Here is a 27,323-nt window from a genome sequence, read left to right on the forward strand (position 1 = left end):
AGAATCTTCCGACTGCTGATCAGCAGAAACACTTTCCAAAATAATTCAGAAGAACTGTTGACTCCCCTGAAGTCCGCTTGACGTTCGAATCTCTCGAGGTCTTAAAGACAGCTGACTTTTAAACCATTAATAAATAGATAAATGAGGTTTTATGTTGTATTTATGTGTTATGATACAGATTGGGGGGAAAAAAATACAATTTGATTTTGATGAAGTGAGAGAAAAGCAAGAGAACCCATGTCGACTTCCAGCTGGCAGAATTGACATTACTCTATTAGAGGAAACTGGAATAACCCAGCCTTCAGTCTGGAAATGAGCCAAGCTGGTACAGTGAACATCAACCACCAGCTCATGAGTTATTGTAACTCCATGGTGAGGACACCACAGAAAGTTTTCATCCAATAAATCTTTTTTTTTTTTCTTTTTTTTTCCATGACGCTTCATACCTCAAGTGGTTGACCCCATCCAGACTGCAGGGCACAGCTCAGAGCAACAGGCTGCGCAACCAGAGAGCATCCACCTGCAGATCTGGATGCTGCTGAACCTGCTGACACACGCATCACCTGCACGTGGAGGAGGAAACATTAAAGTCATGTCTGTGGACTCGGACTGCAATTTTTAAAGTTTTGCATTTACTACTTAAACATCAAACCTTTGTTTTCTTCTTGAAAAGCGACAGGACGCAGGTGAGGAGTCACGTGGCCGTCCAGATAAGACGGGTCCTCGCGCTCCGCTGTGTCGTGACGCAACAGGCGCGTCGTCAGAGTTTCACTCCTCGATGACTCGGTGTCCGTCAGCAGCGGGAAACCCCGCGGAGGGAGCGGAGAGCGCCTTAAAAACCCGACGCCGGCGCAAATGCCGGCTGAAAGAAAACCCGCGCGGCTCCGCACACACGCACACGGACATGGACTCTCCCACAGGTAAGTCCGGCTCGCGGACGCTCCGTCTGTTCTGAGGAGGGTCTCTCACCTGCAGCCGCGGTATGCAGGCTGCCGCGTGCCCCGCTGCTATCACAGCTGATTAGTGCCACAAAGCTGAGGCCGCACAGCTGGAACCGTCCTGATGCACAGATCATGATGATGATTACTGTTGAGGTTTTATGGTTTTATGGACACTTTTATATACATGAAGTTCAGATAATTACAGCTGTTATGAGGCTACTTGTGTTGTAAACTCACGTCTGTGTATCCCATGTGTTTACAGTGTTTTATGTGATTTAACCCATGGTGCTTATAGTCAGTTACCTGAGCAGTGTGCTGCGGTGGGATTTAAAGGTACAATGAGTACAAAATTTATTTTTAAAATTCATTATAATCATTTCCATTTTTCACTTGTTATTGAAGAAATATTCCCTTTAAACAATCTGCCATCTCCATACTTTCAAAATGAGAGTTCTGGAGAACACCTTCAGTGGGTGGGGCTAGACTGGGTTCCAGAGCCAATCATATGCAAGTTTCCAAGACCCCGGTTGTGATGTACGTGTGATGCACGTGCAACGCTGGTGGTGTGCGCAGCACTGTAGCATGCTTTTTAATTTTTAATTTTTTTAATTTTATTTCGGCCATAAAGCATACATGTCATAAGTTATGTATGCATACATATAGATATACACTTACATACATAGACATACACAGACATATTTATGTGCACATACATACATACATACACTTGAACGCACATACACATGTATACACATATCATTTGGCCGAAAAGGTTTAGGGCTGAAGCCGAAGCGTATTTTGCCCACCACTACCTCACCGCTGTATGAAAATTAAATAGAACCTAACTAAGTCGAGCTATGACAACAAGCCGACAATCTAAATAGGGCACAGCAAAAGGAAACACTTTTGTTAATTAACATTTTCTTCCTGTCGTTTTTGTTGCAAAAATTTATTTATTTATTTATTTTTCCTTCTCCTTCCCTTCCATCTGTTCCCTTCCTTCCTCGTGGTTCTACTCTCTCTTCCCCCTTCCCTTCCCTCTCCCTTCCCCATCCTCTCCCCTTCCGTCCAAATTTTCCTCCCTCCTTCTTGTGCTTCTCCCCATTTATGAGGCCGCTAAGAGTGGTACTTACAGTAAATGGTGACGCGAGATAAAGTACAGAGGCCAAACCATCAGACATAATGGATAAATGAGTGAATTAAATCGTTAAAAAAAAAAAAAAAAAAAAGGAGAAGGAGAACATCTTATCGCCATAGACTTTCATGCACTGCTGCATCTCCAACAACTTCCACAAGATGGCGATGGAGCCACGTCACGTCACGTCAGCCTGCAGTCTAGGCTCCATAGTGCCACGGGTGCTAAAATATCCCATTACTGGTTTTAAAGAACATTGTATTTTTTCTGTCTTAAATATAGATGAGTCAAATTTCGTTAAAGTTTTAAAGTGGGTTTAGCTTTTTGAGTCTCCTAACAAGGCCCGGCCCCCTCTCCACAGCCGCCATGCTGCTCTGCCTCCTGCTTCCAGCTTTGGTCCAGTCGGCGCCGCTGCCGTCACCGTCCGACGCCTCGCCGGCCTTCAGGGAGGCGGCTGAACGAGCCAAGCTGCTGCTGGAGAAAATCCTCCGAGACGTCGCCACGGTTCACACGGCCACCGTCACCGCCGAGGTGAGCGAGGCTTCTGATTGGCTGCTTCCTGCCGCCTCCTTCCTCTCATCTTTCTCTTCATTAATGATAGTTTTGGTCCTCAGGGTTTGACTCTGGACTCCAGTCAGACCTCCGGCCTTCATATGATGAGCTTGTCGCTGGGCATCCCCCCCGCCCCCGTCCTCAAGCCGCTGTCCCAGCGCTTCACACTGGTCAGTCCAGCGGCTTGGTTCTGTCACGTTTTCTTTGTGCCGTCATGTGACGACGTTATGTTTCTGATCATGCTAAGTGTGTGTGTGTCGCCCCCTACAGGACATGTTGGTGAGTCGCATGCTGGCAGGCTGCAGGCAGTATCAGGGGCTTCTGGGAGTTTTGTCGGACAAACTCAGTGGACTGACGGAGCTGAACGCCGACCTCGGAGAACTGCTGACCCACATCGCCACGGTAACACCTCCCAACACACACACACACACACACACACACACACACACACACACACACACACACAGACACACTACAGTACGTCACAAGTCACCCACGGTGCTGCGCTCTGATTGGCCGCTGATTGCTTTCTGTGTTTTTGCTTTCAGATGAGGGAGGCGGCTGAACTCACCGAAACTGATGAAACCGCCAGTTCGGACCTTGCGTCTCGTCTCCACGGCGACTACGAGGTGCAGGTAACGGCCCACATGACGCTGGTGCAGCTCCGCTCCTTCTGCCACGATCTGATGCGCAGCCTGAGGACTGTCGCCCCCCAGAGGCCACAAGCTGCAGGGACACGCTAAGCCCCGCCCACAATGCCACGCTAAGCCCCGCCCAGAGAGGGGCAGGCTCCAGCGCTGCATTCAAGGACCCACAGGAGAGCCAGTAAAATGCAGTGCACTTTGGGGGTGGAGCTGCAGCGCCCCCTGGGGAGCTGGCAATGAACTACGAGGCGCAGACCTTCGGATGAGGACATCTCAGAACGTTTTATTTTGAAGGTGTCAGAAAGTTCCTGCATATATTTATTCACATGGAAGGGATAAAAGTCTGTGACTTGGGCAGGAAACACGAGGTACGGCTGCAATTTGTCCTGACGAATAATCTGACAGAGAGTTCATTGCCATCTCCATGGCAACCACAAGGAGATGCTCACAAAAGTCATTTCTTGAAGGGAAGCTGCTCATTTTTTGCCTAAAAATGAGATTCAAAGTACCTATGAAGCTAAAGATAAAGAGTGAAATGGTGGCAAAAAAAAGTAACAGTAATTGGTTGAATCAACCAAATTCAATGCAATTTGTTTTAGGCAACAAAAGTTCCTGTACAATTATAATTCAACATTAATCTGTGTTAAATTGTCAGAAAAAACAAGAGTATGTATCATACATATCAGGTATTTAAACTAAATGTTACATTAACTGATGCTGAGGAACAACTTAGCTTGAAGGTGCCATAAGGAGTTTGCACATTTTATGCGAAACAGCGCCCCCTGCAGGCCTTGGGCGTAATGCAGCTTAGTGAAAAACTCTTCCGTGTGGCTCGCCTGCACGGAAGAGGGGGACTCCGTCTTCGCTCGTTTAGAAGCGCTTAAGTAAGATTTAAGTTTCTTTTACCTGGTGGAGTCTGTGCTGGAGCTGTGGCAGTGCTAGAAGCCAGTCTTTTCTTACTTTCTGGAAGCTCCTGCTCAGTTGTTGCTCACTAAGCATCTGGCGGAGTAATGGCGGACAAAATCGAAACCTATCCAGCCGGAGCGTGCATTACCTCATTCCTTTCAAATTCTCCCCCAAAAAATGCTCGTGCCGGACCGGCACTGCAACTTTCAAGTGACAATTTAGCGCTGTTAGAGGTACTTGTAATGAATATGTCAGGGCACATTGTACACAGCATTAAAAATGTGTAACATATTTATGGTGGAAAATAAGTATTTTTAAGGTTGTAAAACTCCTTAATGCACCTTTAATATAGCAAAAAAAGGTTGAGGCATGAATGAGACTGTAGGATCTTCTGACTGAAGGTATCTGGATGTGTTTATAATCACAACCACATGATCTGATCCAGAACAGAAAGCGTTTTTGAAACAGAAGCGGATCAGGATCCATCAGGATCACTGACTCCAGTTGAGGATCCTTCACATCTTCTGGGAACTTTGCGCTCCTGAGTCAGGATTACCCTGAGGATGAGTAGATTTCTCATTCTTTGATTTGTTTTTTCAGCTCAGTACTTTGGGATTGTCTCTGGACTGGCAGCATCAGCATGTCAGGACTCTGTTTTCGCTGGCATTGGTTTGGACGGGGACTGCTAGTTTCACTGGATTGTTATGTGATGTTCTTTGTTCTGAACTTTGGGACACAAAAGAATTAACTTTTGTACAGTAGAGCACATTTTCTACTTTTTTTGGGTGGGGGGGGGCTAGCAGAGCTGTATGCCGTTGTGTTTACATCATGAACATATTGAGTGTTCATTTATAGAAAGTGTTTTATTTATTGAAGTGATTTATTTCTCAAAATCTCAGATCAGCACAAGTCTTACATTTTACTGACCTCCTATCTTCATCTCCCCAGCTTTGACGCCACAGGCTGAGTGTTTCAGGGTCTTATTTAATGACGGTGTTATTTATTTAATTTATTTGTTTATTATTGACTATTTATTGACATGCTGTTTGCATTGGTAATGTTTTATGATGTGGTCATGTGACCTTTGAAAAAAGAGAGTAACTCTTGCAGTAGTTTCATTCTGAAACAGAACTTTCACAGCTGTTTTGAACCAAGGTTTTTTTATGAGTAAAAATATTTATTACATTGTAATAAAAGGTGAAAATATGTTTCATGAATGGATGTTTTTGTCTGTATTTCTGACTGGTGCGTTCATGTAAATTTTGTGGTTTAATATAGAAATGTATTTATATCTGAAATAAAAGAAAAACCCCAAAGGATCAAACTCTGAAATCGAATGTGTTACCATGGCGACGACAAAAAACAATACCAACAGCAGCGAATATTCAAAGGTTTGTTGTTTATTTTCTGAAACGTTCCATGTTGTTCTCATGTTCTGCGTTGGTCCTTCATTCAGACTCAAAATGTAAACAAACAAACATAAACGTCAACAAACTGCCGCGTTTCCGTGGTGTCGAACAAACCGGTTCCTCCACGCCTCCAACACGTCTCCAAAACAAAGATGGTGCGATAAGACGTAGCGTCTCTCTGCCTCCCCTCCCCACCCCCACCCCTTCTGTCTCATCTGTAGCTCTAATTTACCCCCCCTTCAGTCCCGCTCTGCCTCCCCCTGGTGGTGCGTTCAGGTCCTGCGCTGCTCCTGTTCTTTCCGTCTCTGTTTTTCTTTCTGTTTCTCCAGTTTGTTCAGGGCCTTCTTCTCCTTCTCAGCTGCACTCTGGACGTCCTTGATGCGGCGTTTCAGCGCGCTGCGATCCGACGAACTGAGCACGCCCAGACCCTGCAGGGGGCACGGGTCAGAGGTCACAGGTTAAAATCACAGGTCACAGATCATAATCAGGTTACAGGTCATAATCACAGGTCAGCGGAAGAAAAATGATGATTTCACATGTTTAACTGAAAATCAGTTTCTAAATCATGTTGCTTATAGTTGTCACTCCCTCCTCCCTCTCACCCCACTTCTCACCCCCCCCCCCCCCCCCCCCCCCCCCCCCCCCCCCCCCCCTTGTCATCCTGCTTCTGCCGCTCACTTTCAGTTTGTTGCCGTCCAGCTGTAGGAGCTCCTGTCCGTCAATGTCTCTTGCGCTGAATTCTGGGACATATTTCTCCATGTTGAGTCCCTGCAGCCACTGACAAACCTGCTGAGTTGTCCACGAAGACATGAGGGAGGGGGGCTCCTCACAGGGCTGAGGAGGAGAGGAGAAGAGGAGGGAGGTTTTCAAACATATTTTATTGGACACTTGGAGGACATCAATGGCTACAACCTTGAAAGCAAGATGTTTTCTTTTCTTCAGACTCTTAAAACCAACCCATCCTCCACCGCAGAGCATAAAAAGCAACAGCTCAAGTCTTAAAAAAGAAAAAGCCAGCGTATTGCCAATTATTTTATAAAATGCTTGTTTAGTTTTCAGTTTCGTTTTTAAAGAATTTATCATATTTACCATCTTCAGAATTAAAAAAACTAGTTTTTTATCCTCTGCAATAGATCACATGAAAATTCTGAGTACATTTGACTTAAAGCCACAGTGATAGGTCCTGCTTGCGTGACGTTTTAAGTGAAAACACATTTTTTTGTTTCAGTAAATTTTTGGGGTTACATGACAGAGTTTTGAAAATCACGTCCATTTACATGGAAACACTGGAAATGGTAGAAATGCTGAAAATGACGTAGTTTTCATCCTGGGTGCTGTTCAGTGATTTTGTAATGAAATCACACACATCAAAAGTGATCTCTCAGTTTAAAGGAAACGACACCAAAACTTAAATTGTACAATTAATCTCTTTAAAACACGTCAAGCACAAGAATCATATTGTTCTTGATGGGTCTGTCAGGAACTCAGTGGCCTTCATCCATGTTAATTAATGATCCAAAAAAGCCTTTTCGTCTGCTGTATGAGGCTCTGGAGGCTTCTTATGGTCATCAAATGCAATCAGGTTTAATTTGGGTGAAAAAGAAAAGATGTTCCAGAGTATTGCTGGAATGCTGTGATTGCTTTGGGTTTTTCCTCAGCTCCGTTTCATGGGAGATTGACCTGCAGCGCTCTGCCCGACTGGCCAGCCAATCAGGAGCCCAGGGACAAAAAAAACAAAAAAAAACACAAAGAGAAACTATTGAGGAGATTTTCTTGTTTGTGCTGTGACTGTGAGAAGATGTGAAAACATGAAACATTAGTGCTGCTGTTTTAGTGACATAAACTTTGTTTTTTCACTTTACTGCTGAAGAATCCAGGATCTGTTCATTTCAACCTTCTCCCCTCGCAAATGTTCTTAACCTGAAGTTTGTGATCACCGCCAAAACCTAAACTACCTTCATTGTAGTGATTGCTGGCTTCTGGAGCGAGGCTGCCCGGCCTCTCTGTACCACGACCCAGCCACTATCAGTTCAGTTTATTGTTTTTAGAGAATTACATCAAACGACTCTTTACAAATCCTGATAAGGTGAAAATGCATTAAAGCAGACAAGAGAAAGCAAGACAAAACATTATTTTTAGTTCTTATTATTCTTGGTTGCTTCTTGTCGTCATTCCACTTTCAATGACCTTCCTGACAGCTCCATGTTCTTTTTTTAAATGTCAGTGTTTCTTTTCATCGAGTAGATCCATACAATGTTTGTCGCCACACCAACAGACCTTATAAATTGACGTTAGTAGATTTCTGGTATGTTTCATGTAGAATCTGATGAATCTCTCTGGCTTTCACTTGTAGATGTGGTTGAAATTGAGTTATACTCGGAGTCCGTTTGGTTGTTGGTTTTGTTCATGCTCCCAGTAAAATGAGCTTCTGCTCCACCAACCGGGATGTCTGGTGCCCTGAGTCCACCTTCCAGCAAACAACAGTGGTTTATTGATGCATCGTCAATAGTAACCTTGCTATCGACAGCAGTGAAAGTGTGCAGACCATGTGTGATGCATCGCTGCATCACTGGGCGACCATGAAAGCAAGAAGCACAACGTATGGTTCCAGCTGAGGATAGTTTCTCACAAACCTCACCTAACCTCATGCATGAAAGTCATAGAAATCCAAGAAAGGATCAATGATTCTCACAACCCAATACTCAGCACTCACACTCATAACCCCCCCACATCAACAAGACCTTTTGGACTACCAATGTCACCTCCACCAACGTGACGGACATCAGCAACAACACTGCCAGATCGAGATCCGCAGATCGAGAGTTTGCTAATTTGGGTGGAACAGATCGGAGCGTTACCTCGTCTGAGGACTGTGACAGGGTGTGGTATGGGTGTGAGGACCTGGAGGAGGACGACTCCACAGGAGGGGAGGTGGAGGAGGAAGTATGAGGGGGAGAATACTCCTCACTGAGGGCTGATTCCTGCAGGAAAACAGAACAAACAGGTTTGATACGTGTCTGATAACAGTGTTGGCTGAGTACGAGGCGGACTAGTCCTACATCTACGGTACTGATGAGAACCAAGGCCTTCTTTAAGTAAACCTTACATGTTGGTTTAATAAGATTGCTTGACACAAGTCAATAAAAATAAAGTTTTTGATGGTCAGGAACATGAATAAGTAATGATTCAGTAATTTTTCCTGCAACACCAATAAATGTATTTGTGAAGCTGTGTGGACTCAGCCAGAGCAGCAGCAGGGTCACCTGGGAGTGGGACTTGCGGGGTCCATGGGAGCCCAGCGGGGGGATTTTGGGGGAGCAAGGGGGAGTCCCGGAGGACGAGAGTGACCCACGTCCTTCAGTGAACCAGGAGAAGGAGACGAAGGACCCAGAGGAACGGGACGGACTCTCAGACGGCTCTCTGAGGATGAAGGCTGCCGTCAGAACAGACTGAAGGCTCGAAGAGGAGAGTTAGTGACGGGTGACAGACTCACCGGCTGCCCACTGAGAGACGGTTGGATTTATCCTTCCTCACCCGGATGTAGGAGCGTCTCAGCGTCACCCTGAGAGACAAAGACAAGGACGCAGAATCGAGAACGTAAATTACAGCTCTGCAGAGAACACAGATGGACACAGACCGAACCCTTAGAGAGGTTCGCCTTTGAGTCTTTAAATTCTCATGGAAAATGCGTGTGTGTGTGTGTGTGTGTGTGTGTGTGTGTGTGTGTGTGTGTGTGTGTGTGTGTGTGTGTGCGTTCTCGTATTTCTATCCTTGTTGGGGCCAAATGTCCCCACAAGGATAGCAAAACGTGGAACGACGTGCCTTGTGGGGACCTTTTTCCGGTCCTAAGTAGGAGAAACAGTGTTTTCTTGACCATGTTGTTGTTACTGAAAAAAGTAAAAGTGAAAAAACATTTCTTTAGGGTTAGGCTTTGTTGTGGTGTGGGTTAGGGTTAGGGTAAGGGTCAGGGTTAGGGGCTAGACATGAATGGGAGTCAATGGACGGTCCCCACAAGGATAGAAATACAAGACTGAGCGTGTGTGTGTGTGTTTGGGTTACCCCAGGTCCAAGAAGCGTCTCTTGGTCTTTTTATCGAAGACGACGGTTGAACTACCGTGATCAACTGGACTTGTGTCCCGACTTGTATCAGAAACCAGAACTGAAAGACACACACACACACACACACACACACACACACACACACACACACACACACACACACACACGAATAATAAAATCCATTTTTGGTCTCTTATGTGTTCATCTTGATGGTGTGTGTTTTGTGTGTTTACTGGTGTGTGTACCTTCGCTTTCAGGCCTCCTGCTCCTCCTCAGGTAAACCGGCGAGCATTCGGACGAGGGGCAGGATCTGGATGGCGAGCTGCTCGGCATCACCAGCGGCTCCTGAGACGTGGCGTTGGTCAGCTGATGATACCGTCCCCGTGGGGGCGCGGCCAATGACGCGCCCCCATCTTCTGGAGAGCGACGCACCTAAAAGACATCTAAGTCGTCACGGATATGTTCTCGCCTCAGCCACACCTCCAGTGCACTCTGATTGGCCTCACCAACGACGTGTCAAAGGAGAAGGCGGGGCTTCGGACTGACAACAGTGACTCGGGGGAGGGGGAGGAGCCTCGCTTCGCCAAATGAAGCGGTGAGCGAGCCGAGTGAACCGGACTTTCCTGAAATCAGAAAGATATTTCAGTTGTCATTGCTGGTTAACTGAAGTGGGATGTGGGGGATCGGGAGCCAGCTGCCTCAGGTGGGGTAAGTAGGATTCATGGCACAGGGTTTGAGGAAGGTACTGAGGGAAAGAGGTGGCAAGTAAGCAAAGCCAATGGCTGTAACTCAGAAGGAGTCATGATAGTTGGGCGTCAACAGGAAGCTGCTGATCAGCTTTCATAGCTTCCTGGGTAAATGATATATTTAATTATTTGGTAGTTGTGGTCCCAAGAGCCAATTACTGTTGCAGGGGCCCGCAACACCACTGTAATGGTCCATGAGCAATGCACCACTTCCTCATGTTATACTTTGCAGGTGGCCCATGCGGCCCCCCCTACATGGCTTGTTCGAGCTGTGCCTGACCAGGACACATTGGGTACCCAATCAACAGGTTGGGTAGCCTGCAAACATCGACCCCTGCCTTGGTTCCAGAGATTGGTTCTGGTGACCACTGTATAGAAAGGGTACATGATCAAGTGTGTTCCTTTTTTATAAGTTCATTTTTGGACGTGTTTGCCTGGGCCACCGCTGCGGACATGATATCAGCATGTGACCCGGACGTCATAGCTCTGGAGATAATTTGACCTGACAGGCACAGAAAGGAAGTATCTCACACATGGGAGCACACTCTAAGGGTTTCATTACCTTCCTCTCCAGGCTGTCTTCACCCTCTGTGGAGCTCACACTGTCACGGTATCGAGATCTGGACGGGCGTTGCCTCCGGGCCTTGACGGACAGCTGAGCGCGACCTTTCTGGATGCTGTTGTCCAGCAGCTCAGTCTCTGGGATCGCCTCGTTTAGATCTGAAAATAATAACGCTGACTCTGAGGAAGGACTGTGATGTCCACCGTGTCCGCGGTGACCCCGTATTGACCCAGCAGTGACTGCCTCTACCGCTATGAGATCTGATAGTGGATGGATGGATGGATGGATGAGAGATGGATGGACAGGTGAATGATGGATGGATGAGGATGCTGCAGACTTTTTAATGATGATGCTACACATTCGTCTTCCTGCCACTCACCGCACCAAGGCTCCATCAAATATTCAACATGCTGACCAACAGACACACACACTTAAACACAATCCGATCTTGAGAGCCGAGTGCTGATTCAGCAGTTTTTACTCACAACTATGTGCTTCCTGTTTGTTTATTTCATGAAGGCTTTTTGTTTTTGTGTTTAAAGGAGGTATGTCTGATCAATTATTCTCCTCCTTTTAGTGTGTGTGTGTGTGTGTGTGTGTGTGTGTGTGTGTGTGTGTGTGTGTGTGTGTGTGTGCGCACTAGTGGACGGTGCTAATGTGCCTCTCCACCCCCACACAGACCTGACAGCTCTTTATTTCCCAGGGGGATGTGAATCTAAAAGCATGGAGGAGGGGAGGAGTGGGGGAGGCCTCAGAGGACAAATTATATGATGGTGGGGCTTATAAAGGCATATTTGAGAAAGGAGACAACAAAGGAGGAGGGGATGGGACAAGAAACCTGCGGCTGAATGATGACATTAGTTTGATTATTGTGGCGTGCAGTAAGCCGCCACAAATGAACAAAACCGTTGTTTCTTCTGTCTGAAACAGGACGTTAAAAACCCCACAGGAAGTTTCTCATCTATCCCGTCAGTATGGGTTATGAGGGCTCACCTTTCACTTCTACTTGCTGCAGGATGCTGTTATCAGATGGGACTGACTGTGACTGTGTTCACTTCAAACGTGGGATACTTACACATGAATCTTTCAAAACAATGTTTTATTTTGGAGTGACTTGGGAATCAAACATGCGTTTTATTGAGTCAATGTCCTGCTCTTCTTCCCATCCTGCCCCCCCGACACTGATTCTCTCCCTCGTTACACTTTTGCCTCTCCACATTGCTGCTGTCATAATTATTACCACCACTAGAGGGAGACATGTACTTCCTGGGTCCAGTCGTCCCAACTGCACCTTACTACCTCATATTAATGGAAGCAAAAGCCATTCAGCTGAACTGATCAGAGGATAAATATTGATGAGAATGAGAGTGGAGAATGAGCGCCCCCTGCTGGTGAACTGAATCCTCCTGAATAGATAATGTGGGACTCACCAAACACATTTTCTGTATCGTCCAGGGTGGTAGACATGACTCAACTGTATCTGTGAACGAGGCCAACAAAAAGAAGACAGAGAGAGACAAATGTTAGAGGACACAACAAACATGAGTTCATTTCAGTACTAATTCCAGAAACATTAAGATAAAAAAAATGCAGTAGATGAGTTGTTTTTGTCTGTTACCATTTTAATTGAGCACATTGACTGTTGTCATTAGAAAGACAGGTTAGCTTAGCACAATGCTTCCGTCACTACAGGGTTTTACATATATGTTTATAATACACATTGTTTTGGGACCTGGATTCTTTCAGTGTGGACCTGATTCGGTTTAGCATCTGGTGTCTCTTGGTATCCAGCTAAGTCAAGATTTTCAGAAGCGATTCCCCAAAATATCCACATACAATGGTTTTCAGGCCCGTCCACTGGCAGTGGTTTTCAGGAGGGTTCACCAACAACACCTTTCAGGAGTGTTCGTCGACGGATTTATGAAGTGTAAACTGACAGCGTCTTTCTGGAGTGTTCACAGATGTTGGTTTTCAGGAGTCGCCTCCAGCGATGGTTTTCAGGATTGTCCACAAACAATGGTTGTCAGCAGTGTTCACAGACAGTGGCGATCAGCTGGCTTCTTCTGCATCACTGTATTTCATGATTCTTTCATGAGACTTTTCAAAGGTCTACTTCTCATCGAGAGGAGGGGGACACCATTGATCTGTAGGGAAGGGAATAATCTTTTTATATCTGTCTGCTATTATTTTGGAAACGAGGACACCTCTGCACTGCCACCCCGCTGCCGTGACGAGACGTTCAAGATCCTGCTGAAGCTGTTTTCTTAATTTGCGTGTCATTAAAGCAGATCAATACAGTCATCCCTCACAAGCTGGGACCTCCGCTGGCCAGCTTGGACCTGGACTTCCCTCTCTGTGCACGGATGCTGGACTTCCTGAGCGACTGACCACAGCAGGTCATGGATGATAAACCAGACCTCATGCACTCTCCTCCTGAACATGGAAGCCTTCATCCACACCCTTCATCCTCACCTTTCTCATCACCCTTTTCCTTCCACCCTCCACCTTCACGCCCCCCGAGCTGCCCGTTAAATGCAGACGGTGTACTGTCGTTATGTTTGTTAAAGAGCTGCATGACGTCTTCAGCAGTCCAGGAACGTGCGGAACTCATTCAACAATGCTGGACTGATTCGAGGACACACTCTCTCGCTCTGTCTCAAAAACACACACGCAATTCAGTGGAAAACACAGCTGATTCTGAGTAGACTGAAAGGGAAAATGCAGTGTCACACCGAGGTGGAAGAGGGGGAGGAGGTGCAGGAAAGGGTGATGAGCAGGGGAGAGTCGGAGGAGGAGAGGAAGAGGAGGACAGGATGGAATATGCGAACAGATGGAGGCAGACTGAGGCAGAGAGGTGGAGACAGGAGGCGAAGTAAACACAAACAAACTGATAGATGCACTCACCTCTGTGTGTGTCTGACTGCATGGTATGTCACCCTCTCTCTCTCTCCCTCTCTCTCCCCCTCTCTCTCTCTGCCTCCTCCAGCTGATGGTCAGCCCGGACAGCGACTCCCAGGGTGCCTCGGGATGTCTCCCCGGCCGGGCGGAGCGTGGCTGCAGCCGCAGGACGGTGGGCGCTGTAGTTCCCTCAGGCTGCGCAGACAGACGGAGGCTGAGTGCTGGCTCACCACTACTCAGCAGAATGCTGCAGCCTCCATCTGAGAGCAGCAAGGGCTGCTGGGAGGAGGGGGCGGGGTGGGGGAGGGGGGGGGGGTGGAGATGATTGGATGAACGGAGAGAGGAGGAAAGAGATGTGAGATGAAAGAGATGCAGCTAGTTGAAAGATTTAAAGATGGTTCAGTGTTTACAGACTGCTTTACTGGTAATAAAAATCTGATTTTTATTAATACTACAGACTAATCTCATGAGAAAATGACAACATTTTCAACATATTTTGAGTTATTGAGTTTTGCCTCATTTTGACCATTTAGTTGATGCATTCTGTTCAGCTCTTGCTGAATAACACCTGTAATGCTGCCTGTTGAAGAGCTGTGAACAGCTCAGTGGAACATTGTAGCCTCAAAGTAAAACAGACAGGTAACAAAAAGTTTCCACCACATAAGTTCAGCTGGAGGGCAGCCGCCTTCCTTTATTTAGGAATTTTTTGGAGTCTTATAGTGCCAACTGCTCTTTGCTCTTATCTTTTTATTGGTTTATTGTGGACAGAGAGCACGCAAGCAGGGTACAGAAGGTGTAGCTACTGAGGAACGGGTCAACAGAGCCTGAATTCAGGCCGCCAACACCCTGCTTTACTCACACAAATCTCTCACGGACGAAGTGCAGCAAAAGTCATGAGAAGAAAAGAGGTGATTTTCTGTATGTTCAGCACTTGAAGATGAATGTGTACATTTTTCAACTATGAATATCTTTGCAAGCATTGACAAGTCTGATTAAGATGAACAGCTTTTGCTGACTTCGGTTCACACTGACAAATTCCATCACACATTGACAACGCTTACTTTGTGGAACAGGTCAATTATATGTGTGCATGTAAAAATGTAAAATGTTTTTTTTTTTGTTACATTGGTTATTATTAGAAAACGACACCAAATCTGTATAAATGTTTATTTTCTGTAGATTTATTTTATTTAGTGCCTGACTGGAGGATTTTTCTTGTTTCCTCTGTCAGATTTAAAGGAGACTGTCTCTGAAACAACCGTCATCTGAGTCTCTTCCTAAAACACAACACAAACACAACTGGTTACATTTGGACAGACAGATTGAGATACAAACAAGTGTAAATAAACATTGACAAGTAGTTTGCTACAATAATGCTCCCATATTTGATAGTTCTGTAGCTGAAAGTCATCGTGAAAGCAGCCGACTTGGCTGTCTGTTCATCTGAATGTCTGTGTACTCGCCACTGTTAGTGGTTATTAACCGTTGTTCTCTGCTTGCATGTGTGTGAGGTGTCAAAAATGAATTATAATAATGTCATCTGCATATAGACTGAGTTCATGTTGTTTCTTGGTGTCCTGAATTCGCTTCATTTTATTGTTCTGTGATTTTGCTGTTGAGAAAGAATCAGTGAAAATAATAAATAGAGATGATAAGAGAGGATCTCCTTGTGGTTATTGTCACTATATGAGAGGAGTGAACAATCAAACAGAAGGTACTTTAAAAATCACACAAGGACATTCATTAAAACATAAATCATTCTTTATAACCAACAATCAGATTGCTAATATTAGTACTTTTTAATAAGTTAAAATGAGTTTAATGTACTTTCAACACAATATTTTTTGTTAAAACAAGTAAATTTAGAAAAAAACTGTGAAAACGTCTTCTACCTGTGGTGGGAGGTTTATTCCTCTGAAAGACTGAGCTTGCTGATTGTGTTTGTGTCATTTCTGACGTGAGGAATAATCTGTAATCTGTGTCAGGTACTTCCCGAAAAGCCCCACGCAGAACTTTCTCTTTCACTTAGAGCTTTAATCACGACTATAAAACACACACATCAAGCAGTGTCGAGTTTGCTTTCTTCACCTGCTCACCTGTGCTGCTGATCTTCAGGTAATGTGGCTCAGCTGGTCTTTTCTTCATTATGATCACACAACAAAGCTCCAGACTGAAAGAGGAGCGATGATTGTCTGCTGTGAAAGATTTAACCTGATAAATATGTTTATCCAAATAAAATAGTCTAAATTTACTCACGTTATTAGCAGCTCTCAAAAGACTTTTCCGATATAGAAACACAAAATTCTGTCTGAAATAAATAAGTCGACTGCTGAGAGACTCAGTCACACTGATAGAGGTGTAGAGTTTTCTCTTTTTCTCACATCGATATGGACTGTTGGCAACTGAAAATAATGAATATGTGGATTAAAAGCTTTTATAGAAGACTCACTGCAATACTTTATGTAGGATTCAAATCTACTTCCTTGTCATTGATAAATATATTCAATAGAGATGTTCGATGCATGTTTGCTCTCCTACTGGCAGCAGGTTTAGAGGAGAAGTGGACATTCGCAACATTGAAATGCTACAAATTGTTAAAAGTATAGAAAGATGAAATATAGCTTGAGATGATTTGATATAATTTATTTATTTCACATACATTCTTGTCTTAAAGACAGTCTGTGTAACAAATTGGTGATAAAAGACAGCAGCCATATAAACTCCAGGCTGCTATAGTGAGGTATTTCTTAATTCAGCTCAGTGTGGGTTTTCTGTTTTTGACTCGACAGAGTGGAGCAGGAGACAAAGAAGTTGTTAGTGACAGTGTGTGACAAATACAAGTTACTCTTTGAAACCACCACGTTTCTCAAATCATTCTTTTTGAAAGGGTTATTTAATCATGATTGATTGCATGTGTGCGTGCATGAGGGGTTTACCAGACATAATAAAGCAGAGTGTTGTTTGTGTTGTTTCCAGAAGTTTCACTGTCAGTTTGCTGAGCTTCAGTCCATCATGAGCAAAGATCAAAGAGTGGAGAATCAGAGGGACCTGCAGCCTGATGAGGAGAAGGATCCCGACATGAAGAAGCTGTGAGTTTGAGGACAAACAAACACCACAATAATTCAAAGTCATCATCAGTTCAGTTCAGTTCAGTTTATTCATTTGTCCCTTGGAGGGCGATTCAGTGTGCAGTAAGTTCACGTTCATACATAACATAAATATACAAGACAACATAAAAGCATAACAAACCTCGGTGCATAATCAGCTCCAGTACAAATAAAAAGCAGATCAGCAAGGTGGACCCATAAAACCAAGCTGTGCGAAACATTCCAGACGGCAAACAAGAAATGACAAACCACTGTCAGCAAATGTGCAGTAGTTTCATAGTAAAGCATGGAGACTGGTGGACATGCTGTTACTTCCTCTTCTTCTCGGCATTTAAAGCACGGATGGAGAGAGGCACAAAGGAAAATTTATATCTGTTTTTAGTAGCTAGAGGGACAGTGAAGCGGAAGCCAGAGGGAAGGAGCTTATACTCCTGATGCAGAGGGTGGGTTTCGTCTCTGCAAATGTTCTTGGCTTTCTTAAGCAGCTGAATATTATAAATTTCCTCCAGGCTGCTGAACTTCACCCCGGCTACTTTGGAAGCAACGCGCACAATTTTCCCTAAGGAGTTTTTGTCCTTAACAGTAAGATTACCGTACCAACAAAGGATACAAAAGGAAATAACGGACTCGATATAAGCACAGTAAAACATTTTCATCAGGCCTCTGTCGACCTGGAATTTAGCGAGCTTCCTCAGACAAAATAGGTGCTGCTGACCCTTTTTACAGAGCATGTCACAGTTCTCATCAAATTTGAGCGAGTTATCTATTATAGTGCCCAAATATTTGTAGCTGCTCACCAGTTCAACTCCCTGATTGTGAACGACACTGCGATGAGGAACCTGAGTCGTACGTCTGAAGTCAATACAGACTTCCTTGGTTTTAGTAACGTTGATCTGTAAAAAGAAATCATCGCACCAGGATACAAAATCGTCAAGTACCTGGCCGTGGCTGACCTCCTCATCATGGAGCAGGCTGACTATAACAGAGTCATCCGCATACTTTATAATGAATCTGTTTGTGTGACGACTACAACAGTCATTAGTGTACAGAATGTAAAGAAGTGCAGACAGAACACAGCCTTGAGGTGAACCGGTTGAGGATGATAAAAGGCTGGACAATGTTCCATTCACCCTGACTTGTTGTGATCTGTTAGTGAGGAAGTCAAGAATCCAACCCACAAGACACGCATCTAGACCAAACAAGTCCATGAGTTTCTCTACTAGGATGTGAGACTGGATCGTGTTGAAAGCTGATGAAAAATCAAAAAAAAGCAATCTGACATGATTTTTGCTGCCCTCGAGGTGTTTGTATACCAGGTTGAGTAAAGTAGCTGTGGCATCTTGAACACCTCTATTGTTTCTGTACGCAAATTGGAGGGGGTCTAGTAGATGCTCGGTTTTTGCTAGTATCTCCATTTTAACTAATTTCTCAAACTGTTTCATTACTGTGGAGGTCAGTGCCACCAGCCGAAAATCATTCAGTGTGCTGGGATTTTTTGTTTTAGCAACAGGTACCACAATAGACTTTTTCCATAGAGATGGCACAGTCTGAAGAGAGAGAGAGATGTTAAAGATATAGTTGAAGATAGGGCCAAGCTGTTCAGCGCAAGTTTTTAGTAGGCGACCGCTTATATGATCAGGGCCTGGGCTTTTCTTTGGTTTACATTTTTTGAAGCACTTAATTACATCTTCCCCTTCAAAGAAGGGGTTTAAAGGAGGAGCAGATGAGAGGCGGTTTTTCAGCTCAGTGTGTTTTCTATGGAAATCAGAATCATCGAATCTTACATAAAAGTCATTAAGGCTCTGAGCTAGTTCTAAATCTGTGTTGTAGCCATCGAGTTGAATGTTTTTCCGGCTACATTCTTTCACCCCAGTGATCGTTTTCAGACGGTCCCAAACAGAACCCAAGTCATTTGTTTTAAGCTGATTCTCAATTTTCTCCTTATAGCGCTTTTTACAGGCTCTGATCTCATATTTGATTTCTTTCTGCAAGTTATGCAGAGATGATCTATTCCCTTCCCTGAAGGCTGCTTTCTTTTGTTGTAACAGATCTTTAAGTGTTTTAGAAACCCACGGCTTGTTGTTAGGATATATTTTTACCGTTTTAACAGGGATAATTTGCACTTCCATTGTGCTGCTTCCATGTGTCTTGTCCTGAATGTAATCTGTTAACGATGGAACACAGTTGTGTTATGATCACTCGTCCAGAGGTGGTTCGGTTTCCTGTGTCTGCTGTGAAGTCACGGTAATCCAAGCATTTTAACACGCTCAAATCCGAGACTACCCAGCGTCCAGATCAGGAACCAAAAGCAGAGTGGCTGTCTTTACACACTTCTCTGCTTCTTCCTCACATCTGTCACCCTCCAACAACCAAACATTTATTTATCCTCTCGAGACTGTGTCTGTGCCCTGATCACTTTAAGACAATAACAATCCAGCAGGAGAGGAGCTGATCTTAGAAACTATGGAGGACCGAAACTGCCATAATTAAAAATAAATACAGAAATATAAAGGAGAAGCAGACTATGTTAAAGTTGATTGGTCAATAGGCAAGGAGCTGAGCCCCAAGACACGCCTTGAAACCCCACCCCCTCATTTACATATTCACATAAATAAATAAATACATGTGGAAAAAAAACGAGAGTAAGAAAATCCAAGATTGGAAAAACAAGATTTAAATGTGACAGTGAGTAAAAAGTGTCAATAAATAAATAAAATGCTAGATGAAAATGAAATACAAAAACATATAATTTGGAGAAAAGAAAATGTGAAGTAAAACAATACAGAAATAAATGCAGACATCAAAATTGATGAGGAAAGACATTTTGAAAATCACCAAATGAAGAGACTGAATTTAAAATGACAAAATAAATATATATTTTCAGTCACATTTGATAGGTTTTCTCATGAAAAAATAAAATATTGGTAACACTTTACTTGAAACACCCGGTTTCCTGATATCATACGAGTTTACATTAACTGGCTTTAAATCATCTGGGGAAAAATTAAATACAGGAGATGTCTTTCAGAGGATAGAAAATTTAGAAAACATATAACACTGCCCTAAGTGGTCACAGATTGATCAATCACATCCTCAGATATGCCAGTAGAACTTTACTTAAAGCCAGGGCTGGCTCTAGGCATAGGCGAAGTAGGCGGCCGCCTCGGTCGCCACGTACAGGAAAGGGGGGGGGGGGGGTGTGTGCATGCGCCGTGGCCGCATGCGCCGTGGCCGTACAAGGGGCGCCCCGACGCTCAGCGTGACCGCGGCTCTGTGCGGCTCTGACGGTCCGTGTGAGCAGCGCACTGCTCAGCCCAAACAATCCCTTCCCATGATGCCTTGTGGCACCAGACACAGACACACAGTCAATCACGGCAACAACTCCCAGCGGCCCTACGGCCATTACATAATAATAAGGCTGACTGTAACTAGGGTTGTCCTCAGATAGTCGACGATTCGATGATTCGTTCAAAGGGGCCTGATTCGACTACCAATCACGCAGTCGAAGCATCGAAAAAATGTGGTTATTAAACGAGGACCATTCCATCACAGCTGTATGGGGGTGCTGAATGACTGATTCTACATAGAATTGCTTGTTTTTTCCAAATAAACATGATATAAAGCCTATTTGATATACATGTTAGCCTATCAAATACACTGTGGAAAAATTTACTTAACTTGTACTTTTATTTATACTCTATCTATTTACTGTTTGTGAATCAACCACCATGGTGAGTGGCACAATCCCATTTTGCGCAGAGCTCCATCACAGAGCAGCATCTCGGTGGTGATTTGGCTTAACTTTAAAAGTCTTACAATGTCGGAAAAAAACAGAACTTCAGACCAAGTCAAAAATTATCCAAAAAAAGTCAAATGCAGATTGTGTCCTTTCATATCACTTCACAACAACATGGCTTTCCACCTTAAACGGGTAAGTAGCCAGATAATTGGGCTAATAAAAGACGGTTCTGTTACTCAATTCTCATTTTTAATGCTGATGCTTTTATTTCGTTTAATTGTAATATTTTAGGTTATTATTATATTATTATTTTTATTTATCTAAAAGGCTAATTCTATTTAATTTAGTGTTTGTTTTTGCATGGATGTTGCGCTGCGAAACGGACCGACACAGTGCAATTAAGCCTATTGCATTTAATTTGAGCAGATAATGTGAGAAATTGTTTAGCCAAAAAATGTGAGCTTATCTGCAGAGATTATAGATATAAATAAATGACATGCTTTAGCCCGTTTGTTAGAAGTGGGTTTGGTTCTGGTCATTTGAACTACGGTACTTCATTTGTTTGATGTTTAGAGTCACCGACACTTTGTTCCCAGGGCCGGCGCGGGCTTCTCGGGCACCCTGGGCAAGCCCCACACGAGCGCGGGGGGGGGTGGGGGGGGGGGGGGGGGGGGGGGGGGGGGGGGGCAGTCGGCAATGGGGATGGCTAGTAGCTACGTCATCGAAGCTGAATACGTCACTTCCGTGTCCAAAGGCACGATGGTGCAGTGCTGTGTCCCGTGTTGTAACAACAGGAACGATGTCAACAAAACCATATCCTACTACTGCTTTCCTCCGATATTACATCATTATATTATTTTTACTGATATTACAAATAATGAGGCGGACTCACGTTATATAGATCTGATTTTTATTGTTTCATTTAATTATGTCTCAGAGAGCCAGACAGCAGCAGTACCGTAGCCAGGGCTCCTCCCCACAGCGGGGACGTTCCCACCGAGACACACACACCCAGCACCGGACCCGGTCCTGAGCAGGACCCCGGACCAAACAGGACACAGGACGGAGCGGACCGGGACTCAGTCCACGAGGGCGGCGCGTGCCCCCCGCTCCCGGTGCTGCTTAAATTAAACACAATTTATAGAAGTCTAAATAAAATGTTTGGCTAAACGTCCTCTGTCTGTATTTAATCTCCCTTTAGCTAATATTATTTTCTAGGCTGCTGGCATCACATCACTGATTAAATAAATCATTTGCTAAACTTTAGAGTTTATTTACATTTCAGTCGCGGTTCTTCAGGTCCATGCTGGTTCCCACATCAGCTCCTCTCGTGGCGCCGGCGCATCAACAGTAACTCTATCGGCCAGTAAAATATGGTGTAAAACAGCACAGGACAAAATAAAGTCCCACATCTTTTCAGGGCTGAACTGCAGCGATTACCCCGCTGGATCTGAAGCTGCTCTGCAGCAGCTGTGTGTCTTCTCTCACCGTTAAAACTGCCTCCTCTCCATGGCAGGACGGACCAGCGGAGTTATCCAAAGTTAATAATCCTTTATTAATCCCACAAGGGGGGATATTATTAGATATTCTGTAAGGGCTTTCATTATTATTATTATTCTTTTGCTTTTTAACCTGTACTGAATGTGTGCTGCTTCTGCTTTATGGCGTGTTTGAGGTTTGGTTTAAAATTATTTCCCTGGATGACACTTCTAGAATAAACTATAAGTTGTCCACAAACCGCAGACAGTACCCGATTCTAACATAGATAATTAATTAATAGTTAAGCTACACAGCTTGATGCGACGACTGACACCCTAGTGTTAATGCTAGCTAGCCACTTACACCCACCTCAACCTTGTAAATGTTGTTTTTCATTGAAGCCTGTACTTTCCATTTCAGACTTCCACCTGTCACCACAGAAACATTTACAACTCAGTTTGAGTTGTAAGGGTTTAAACCTCTCTTCACTGACTTTGGAAAGTCAGCAAAATTCACTGTTACCGTGAAAAAAGTGACCGCTTCTTTGGCAACAGCCATTGTGTTTACATTGCGCGCTGGAAGCCTTGGACCCGGAAGTGACTTGTGACGTCACACTAGCCATTCCCATAGTTGTCGAGGGGCGCGAGCGAGCGAACCAAGCAGTGCAAGCAGTGCGCGGCTCAAACGGCCGTCACCCTGGGCGGTGCGCCTCACGCCTCATCAAGCGCCCCCCTATGGCTTGGCGCCCTGGGCAAGTGCCCCGGATGCCCAGCCTAATCGCCGGTCCTGTTTGTTCCAGTCTGTGTTTCAGTGTGTAGGGAAAAAAATTAGTGTTGTTTTACCTGGCTGCACTGCTTTTTTTTAATTTATTTATTTATTTATTTATTTTTTATTATTCTTAGTGCAATCAGGGCTGGCTGTAGGCATAGGCGCGCCGACGCTCCGTGTACCTTGTGAGCACCGCTCTGCACTGTGCTGCGCTGCTCCGACGCCCTGTGTAGGCATGCTCCGCGGCCCTGCGGCTCCCCCCGCTCCGCCAAACAAGATGATACATTCGACTATCAGTCGACTATTGGCAGAATCGGACGAATCAGATTCGACTACGGAAATTCTTAGTCGGGGACACCTCTAACTGTAACTCAGATAAAGCAAATTACTAACCTGCATCCATGCGGATTGTGAAATGTGGGTAATAATAATAGTTGAACGACAGCTTAATCAAATGTGGACGACCACCAAGTTCCACTGCATAAGCCTGAAAAAGGATCTGTCAGTCCATCCAAGCCAGGCTGTCAATCAAGTAACCATGTCCCCTGATTATGAAAAATTAAATGTTCTTTAACTCTTTTTGTTCAGCTGGACCAGCTGATCACTGATCTTTGGACCAGCTGGTCCAGAAGTATCATGAAAGCAGGCAGCAGCAACAACAACAAAAAAGGATTGTAGGCATAGAAATGCAGCCAATCAAATTTGAGTGGTGTCCAGGGGCGTAACCGTCATCTCAAAAGTGGGAGAGATGCATTTTTTACAAGTTTTTTGGGTGATTCATCATCCCCTCGCATTCAGTCGCACCTCTCCTCAGAACCGCAAGAACCACATAATCACTAAAAGTGTACGCTCAAAATGCGTTTAAAGACGGTTTGGAAAAACACTTCACTGCATGTAATATCAGATTAAAGTATACGTTAGCAAAAGCTGAAAAAATTGCAAATGACAGAATGCACAGATACCAGAAGTGTGGGAGACATGTCCCCCGTGTTACCCTCTTATCCGTTACACCCACGTTGGTGTCAAATTTTGAATTGGAATTTATGGAGTCAAAGCCTTTGTGGGGTGGATGGTGTGATGTTATAAGTGTTAGAAACTTCTTGGTGGACTTTTGTTCTGGAGCCATGTGCTAATTACACATTTATTATACAGTCTACAGTTCTGACACATTGTTAATTATATCTAATCACATATGTGATGAGCTTTGATGATTAGCTTTCTGTTTCTGTCTGTATGTTGATAATGTATCTCAGCTAGCATCCAGATTATTGAGCATCTTCCTCTCTCTGACTGATGTAACTTCAGTTGCTTCTCTGGCTGTTGTTTCAGATCAATGCTTCCTGAATTACTTCTCCTCATACTAATGAAACAGCAACTGAAGAAGAGTGCCAGTCAGATGTTGGTGAAGGTCGCAGAATTAAGGTGCAGCAATCCAACAGTCCTGAAGTGGCTCAGAGAAAATTCACAGTCTGAAGACTTCTCCGATCTTGCGGAGATCTTTCATTTCCTGAAACAAAAGATTGAAGAAGAGCAGAAAAAGGACCACGGCAACACTGTGGACATTATATTTGTTTGTCATGGAGCCATCAGAGATGTGATGATTCCAGCCTGCTGTCTGTTGCCTTTGCCCTCCATCACGGACGTGGTCCTCTATGCTCCCTGGAACTGTGCCAGTGATGCCACTCTATCGTACGCCCTGGCCAGGGAAAAACTCAAACCCCACCACAGAGTTTTTGTCTCTCGGAAAGACAGCCGTAAAATTCCTGCTCCTGACAAACTGCCCAACCACTGGAACTCCATGAAGGAGGCTGGAGAACAGAAGATCCCCAACATCATGGTCAGTCCTCTGAGGTCTGATGACGGAGTGTGGAAACGATACCAAGAGCTGCAGAAAAAACACGGACCACCAGGAAGAAACCGCATCGTGATTCCCTTCTTCTTCCCAGAGAGCATTGGAAGCGTCCCGTTCTCTGTGGTCAGCCTCGCTCTGTCTCTGGTGCTGGACTCCTCCAGATTCACAGCCACCGTCCACTTTGATAACTGCCTTGTCGATCAGTCCAGGGGTCAGAAGTTTGATCCAGAGTACCTGAGGAGTCAGTACTCCTACACTGAAGACAACGTCATCATGACGGTTTCAGAGTACACATTCACTGAATCCTGGCTGGGACGTTTGGTTAACTATTATTTTGGTTTATAGTTTCACATCCATCTGTCTGACTGTCAGCTGGACTGGAACAGAAGATGTTTTTACTCCAATAATTTTCAAAAATTCATTTATTTATTTAATTGATCAGTTTTCTTGCTCGTTGAATTATATTAAACCGGGCAAAATGTATTTGATTTCTTAAAAATTAAGATATTGAATGAGAACTGTTGTAGTGAGTTTGGTTCAAGAACAGCGCACTTTAATTTGATGCACTTTATAAATACAGTGTCATTACTGGTGTGAAAGTTTATTAGACCTCATTGACACAATGCAACTTTTTCAAGTAAACTTTTGTTATATCTTGGGTGATAGCTTATGTGGCAAGAGAGCTCCATATTCTCCTGAGACTTAGTAGTTCTGTAGTGGAGTCATCATAATAACAACCCAACTTGGTCTGGATATAAATGTGTGTGTACTCGCCACTGTTAATGCTTATTGTGTATTCTGCTCTGCATGGAAATTTTCAAGTCCTCAGAGAAAAGACCAGCTGATTTTAACAAAAGCTTTTTAAGAATCTTCAGATGAAACTACTCTTTTGTTTTGTTTTTTATAAGATCATTTATTGCTAAAATTTTTCCAAATTATCTGTTTTAATTTATTCATACAATGTGTCAGATCATGGTGAATTATTGATGAGTCACTCTTTATAATCTACACTGACATTGTGAATTTTAGTATTTTTAATATAGTAAAATGAGTTTAAGGTACCTTCAACATATTTTTTTGTTAATACATGTTGTAATACATGTACATGTGATCGGGCGCTTGGGAAAGGGCTTTGTTTCATTTGTGTGCTGTGTGTTGCTGGTTTGCCTTTGTTTTCCTTTTATCCTTGAATAAGCCCTTCCCATTCACCTTGATTGGAACCCCTGTTCACGTGAGCCTCTAGCCAAACCTGTATTCAATTGGCGCACCTGGGCTGTGGCAAATTGACAGGTGCATAAAAGGCAGTGTGGCTGTTGGCAGCAGGAGAGCAGACACAGGGCAGCAGACACGGAGGAGCAGACACAGGGGAAGCAGCGCACCGGGGAAGCAGTGCACCGGGAGAACGGCAGCCACAACACCAAGGGAGCACACTCTGGGGCCGTGATGGAACCAGGACGGGACCAGCGGAGCGATCCAGTTCGAGCACCACACATTGTTGACACGCAGCGGCAGGGAGGAAACCCTGCCACGCCCGTGAGTATTATACTCGTCCAGTGTGGTGCTCACTACATGGACTAGAGCGTGGAGTCACTTGGTCCCGCTTTGTGCTGGCCCGGTTTTGTACGTGGCAGGTGCCGTCCGGACGTCCCTCTGGTGACCGGAGCAACGCAGAAGGAGGAACTGCACCCCACCCCAGACGACGTTGGGATTGTCTTGGGGATCCAGCCTCCGTCCACGCCGGGTGGAGAAGCCCTGCCCCCAGAGCGGCACCCGGGAGCTGATATTGAAGTGCTTGGACCCCCCCGCAGTATTTAAGACCCGTTTAGAATAGTTTTGTATTGTTTTAATCCTTTTATTCTTCTTTTAACACTATTTATAATATTTTAGACCAAATAAACTGCATCTTGTATTTCATTACGTGGATTGCTCTTTGTTGGTCACACCCTGCTCTCACTCACCCAATTTCAATACTTTGCCGGCCACTAATATCCATTTACATCCCCCAGCGATAACTCTTTTGAATATCCCCCCTGTTACATACAAGTAGAGATTGTGAATACTTTTTCCACCTGTGTTTAAGAGTTTATTCTTCTTGATGTAATAAAATCTTATGTTCTTAAAATAGAGAAGAAAATCTCTGAGAAATCATCAAGTGTCTGAAAGTGGTTGATTTTAGACTCTTGAACGAGAAGGAGAAAATGAGAAAAGACCTCACAGGGTGATTCTGTCTTTCTGCCTCAGTCCAGGTTCAAACCAGATACTTAAAACAATGAGCAAATAACAATGGTGCCATCTAGTCAGAGCAAAGCAGAACAATGACATTTAACTCCTCCAAGGACGAGGAAAGAGAATGAGGTGAAAAGGCAGGGAGAGGAAGAAAGCTTAGAATAAAATTGTGTTCAAACAAAAGTTCAATGAAATCATGTAGGATAATCAGATTTCTTCAGTATTCTCAAACATTGTGGTCGATGAATTTGTTTACGCCTGTGTGTCAATGACCCGTGTGAGATAATCCTCCAGAAATTT

General features: G+C 44.3%; 3 protein-coding genes across 3 annotated transcripts; 2 read left to right on the forward strand and 1 right to left on the reverse strand.

Moving 5' to 3' along the window:
• Positions 1 to 815: 815 nt before the first annotated feature.
• On the forward strand, positions 816 to 3,471 carry LOC115386623 (uncharacterized). The gene is made up of 5 exons (XM_030089026.1): positions 816 to 920; positions 2,438 to 2,607; positions 2,691 to 2,798; positions 2,899 to 3,030; positions 3,177 to 3,471. The coding sequence occupies exons 1-5, from the start codon at positions 905 to 907 to the stop codon at positions 3,369 to 3,371; spliced, it is 621 nt and encodes a 206-aa protein (XP_029944886.1). The 5' UTR covers positions 816 to 904; the 3' UTR covers positions 3,372 to 3,471.
• Positions 3,472 to 5,859: 2,388 nt separating this feature from the next.
• Positions 5,860 to 12,421, reverse strand: samd14 (sterile alpha motif domain containing 14). Its single transcript, XM_030088989.1, has 10 exons — positions 12,385 to 12,421; positions 10,955 to 11,112; positions 10,153 to 10,269; positions 9,892 to 10,078; positions 9,647 to 9,746; positions 9,081 to 9,149; positions 8,851 to 9,007; positions 8,446 to 8,568; positions 6,266 to 6,421; positions 5,860 to 6,015 (listed from the first exon to the last, which is right to left on the reverse strand). Exons 1-10 carry the CDS (start codon positions 12,419 to 12,421, stop codon positions 5,860 to 5,862), a joined length of 1,260 nt encoding a protein of 419 aa, XP_029944849.1.
• Positions 12,422 to 15,916: 3,495 nt separating this feature from the next.
• Positions 15,917 to 26,819, forward strand: LOC115386610 (uncharacterized). Its single transcript, XM_030089009.1, has 3 exons — positions 15,917 to 15,967; positions 16,829 to 16,941; positions 24,275 to 26,819. Exons 2-3 carry the CDS (start codon positions 16,865 to 16,867, stop codon positions 25,140 to 25,142), a joined length of 945 nt encoding a protein of 314 aa, XP_029944869.1. The 5' UTR covers positions 15,917 to 15,967; positions 16,829 to 16,864; the 3' UTR covers positions 25,143 to 26,819.
• The last annotated feature ends 504 nt before the right edge of the window (positions 26,820 to 27,323 follow it).

The sequence above is a fragment of the Salarias fasciatus genome, chromosome 4 (assembly GCF_902148845.1).
Source record: "Salarias fasciatus chromosome 4, fSalaFa1.1, whole genome shotgun sequence".
Classification (NCBI taxonomy): Eukaryota; Metazoa; Chordata; class Actinopteri; order Blenniiformes; family Blenniidae; genus Salarias; species Salarias fasciatus.